Source organism: Empidonax traillii, unplaced genomic scaffold (assembly GCF_003031625.1).
Source record: "Empidonax traillii isolate 1590-97213 ecotype Southwest subspecies unplaced genomic scaffold, ASM303162v1 scaffold1444:size425056, whole genome shotgun sequence".
Taxonomy (NCBI): domain Eukaryota; kingdom Metazoa; phylum Chordata; class Aves; order Passeriformes; family Tyrannidae; genus Empidonax; species Empidonax traillii.
The window spans coordinates 201017-202441 of NW_020956637.1; the positions used below are offsets into that span (position 1 = coordinate 201017).

At 64.5% G+C, this 1425-nt stretch overlaps 1 protein-coding gene across 2 annotated transcripts in view; it reads right to left on the reverse strand.

Moving 5' to 3' along the window:
* The window catches only part of ADAMTS8 (ADAM metallopeptidase with thrombospondin type 1 motif 8), a 20148-nt gene extending 19061 nt beyond the window's left edge, over positions 1 to 1087 (reverse strand). For both annotated transcript variants that reach the window (XR_003573878.1, XM_027907353.1), the window contains exon 1: positions 386 to 1087. Coding sequence is in view for 1 of the 2 variants with exons in the window: in XM_027907353.1 (XP_027763154.1) it covers positions 386 to 1087 (702 nt within the window). In the remaining variant the exon portion in view is untranslated. The remainder of the gene's footprint in view (positions 1 to 385) is intronic.
* Between the last annotated feature and the right edge of the window lie 338 nt (positions 1088 to 1425).

Sequence of the window (1425 nt, forward strand, 5' to 3'; positions counted from 1 at the left end):
AGAAAAGGGGGGATAGGAGGGGGTGGAGAGGTTGTGGGGATGGAGGAAGTGGGGAAACAACGGGTACAGGGACAGGAGGGGACAGAGGGATGAAGGAATGAAGGGATATGTGCGCAGGGGGGATGGAGGATTGAAGGGGATGGAGGGGACAGAGAGGCAGCGAGGGCTCCAGGAGTGCAGATGGGAAGGCAGAGAGGCGGCTGGGATGGGGACAGGAGGGGACAGAGGATGCGGGGCGGGAGGGGTGGCAGACGGAGGGATGGAGGGGAAGGAGGGGCAGCGGGGGCAGAAGACGGAGGGATGAATGGGGACGGAGGAGCGATGGGGACGGGGACGAGAGGGGACAGCGGGACGCAGGGCAGAGGGGACAGGGGACAGCCCTTACCTCCACGTCCTCCCCGTAGAACCGCACCATGGAGGCATCGGCCACCAGCAGGGTCTCCACGTAGCGCGCCTGGGACACGAACCGCCTGTCCCTGCGGCGCTGCCCGCCCGTCCCGAGGCCGCTCCCGGCGGGACGAGCCCCCGGCGGGGCCGAGCGGCGCCTCAGCCGGTGCGGCCGCGTCCAGGGCGGCCCGGGCTGGGGGTGCCCGAGCGGCTGCAGCTCGTAGGCCGCCCCGTCGAGCAGGAAAGCGGCGCGGAGGCCGCTCCCGCCGCAGCTGCTGAGCACGGCGGGAGCCTCGGGGCTCCCCTCGACGGCGCCCGAGTAGAAGCAGCCCCGGCGCGGCGGGGGCGGCTGCGGGCGGCGGCCCCCCAGGCGCTGGAGGCGGAGGCGGGGGGCCAGGAACGCGTTGTCGGGGCGGAGGCGGAGGACGACGGCGCGGCCGAAGGCGGCCAGGCGCAGGGCCAGCTGCCCCGACGGCGCGGGCAGGCGGGCGGGCAGCACGGGCTGCGCGTCCCGCGGGGGCGGCGGCGGCAGCGCCCACGCGTGGCACAGCAGCAGCAGGTGGAGAGGGGCCCGGCCCCCCAGCAGCGCCCGCCGCCCCATTCCCGCAAGGCCCCGAACCCCCCGGGCTCTCTCCCCCGCAGCCTCCGCGCCGGCCGCCGAGCCCGCTGTATTTATACTTTCTCCCCCCGGCTTTGACATAAGAGGTTTATTTTTGATCTCTCGCTGTTCTCCCCACTCCCCTCCCCTGCCAGCCGGAGCCTGGGGGAGGAGGAGAAGTGAAAGAGAAAAAAAAAAAAAAAAGGCGAAAAAAAAAAAAAAAAAAAAAAAAAAAAAAAAAAAAAAAAAAAAAAAAAAAAAAAAAAAAAAAAAAAAAAAAAAAAAAAAAAAAAAAAAAAAAAAAACCAACAGGAAAAAAATGAAGAAGCAGAGGAGAAAAAAAAAAAAAAGGAGGGGAAAAAAAAAAGAAGAAAAAAACCCCAACAACCCACTTTTGGATGCGATTTGAGGCCAATCAGACGCAGGCAGCCCCGCCTGCC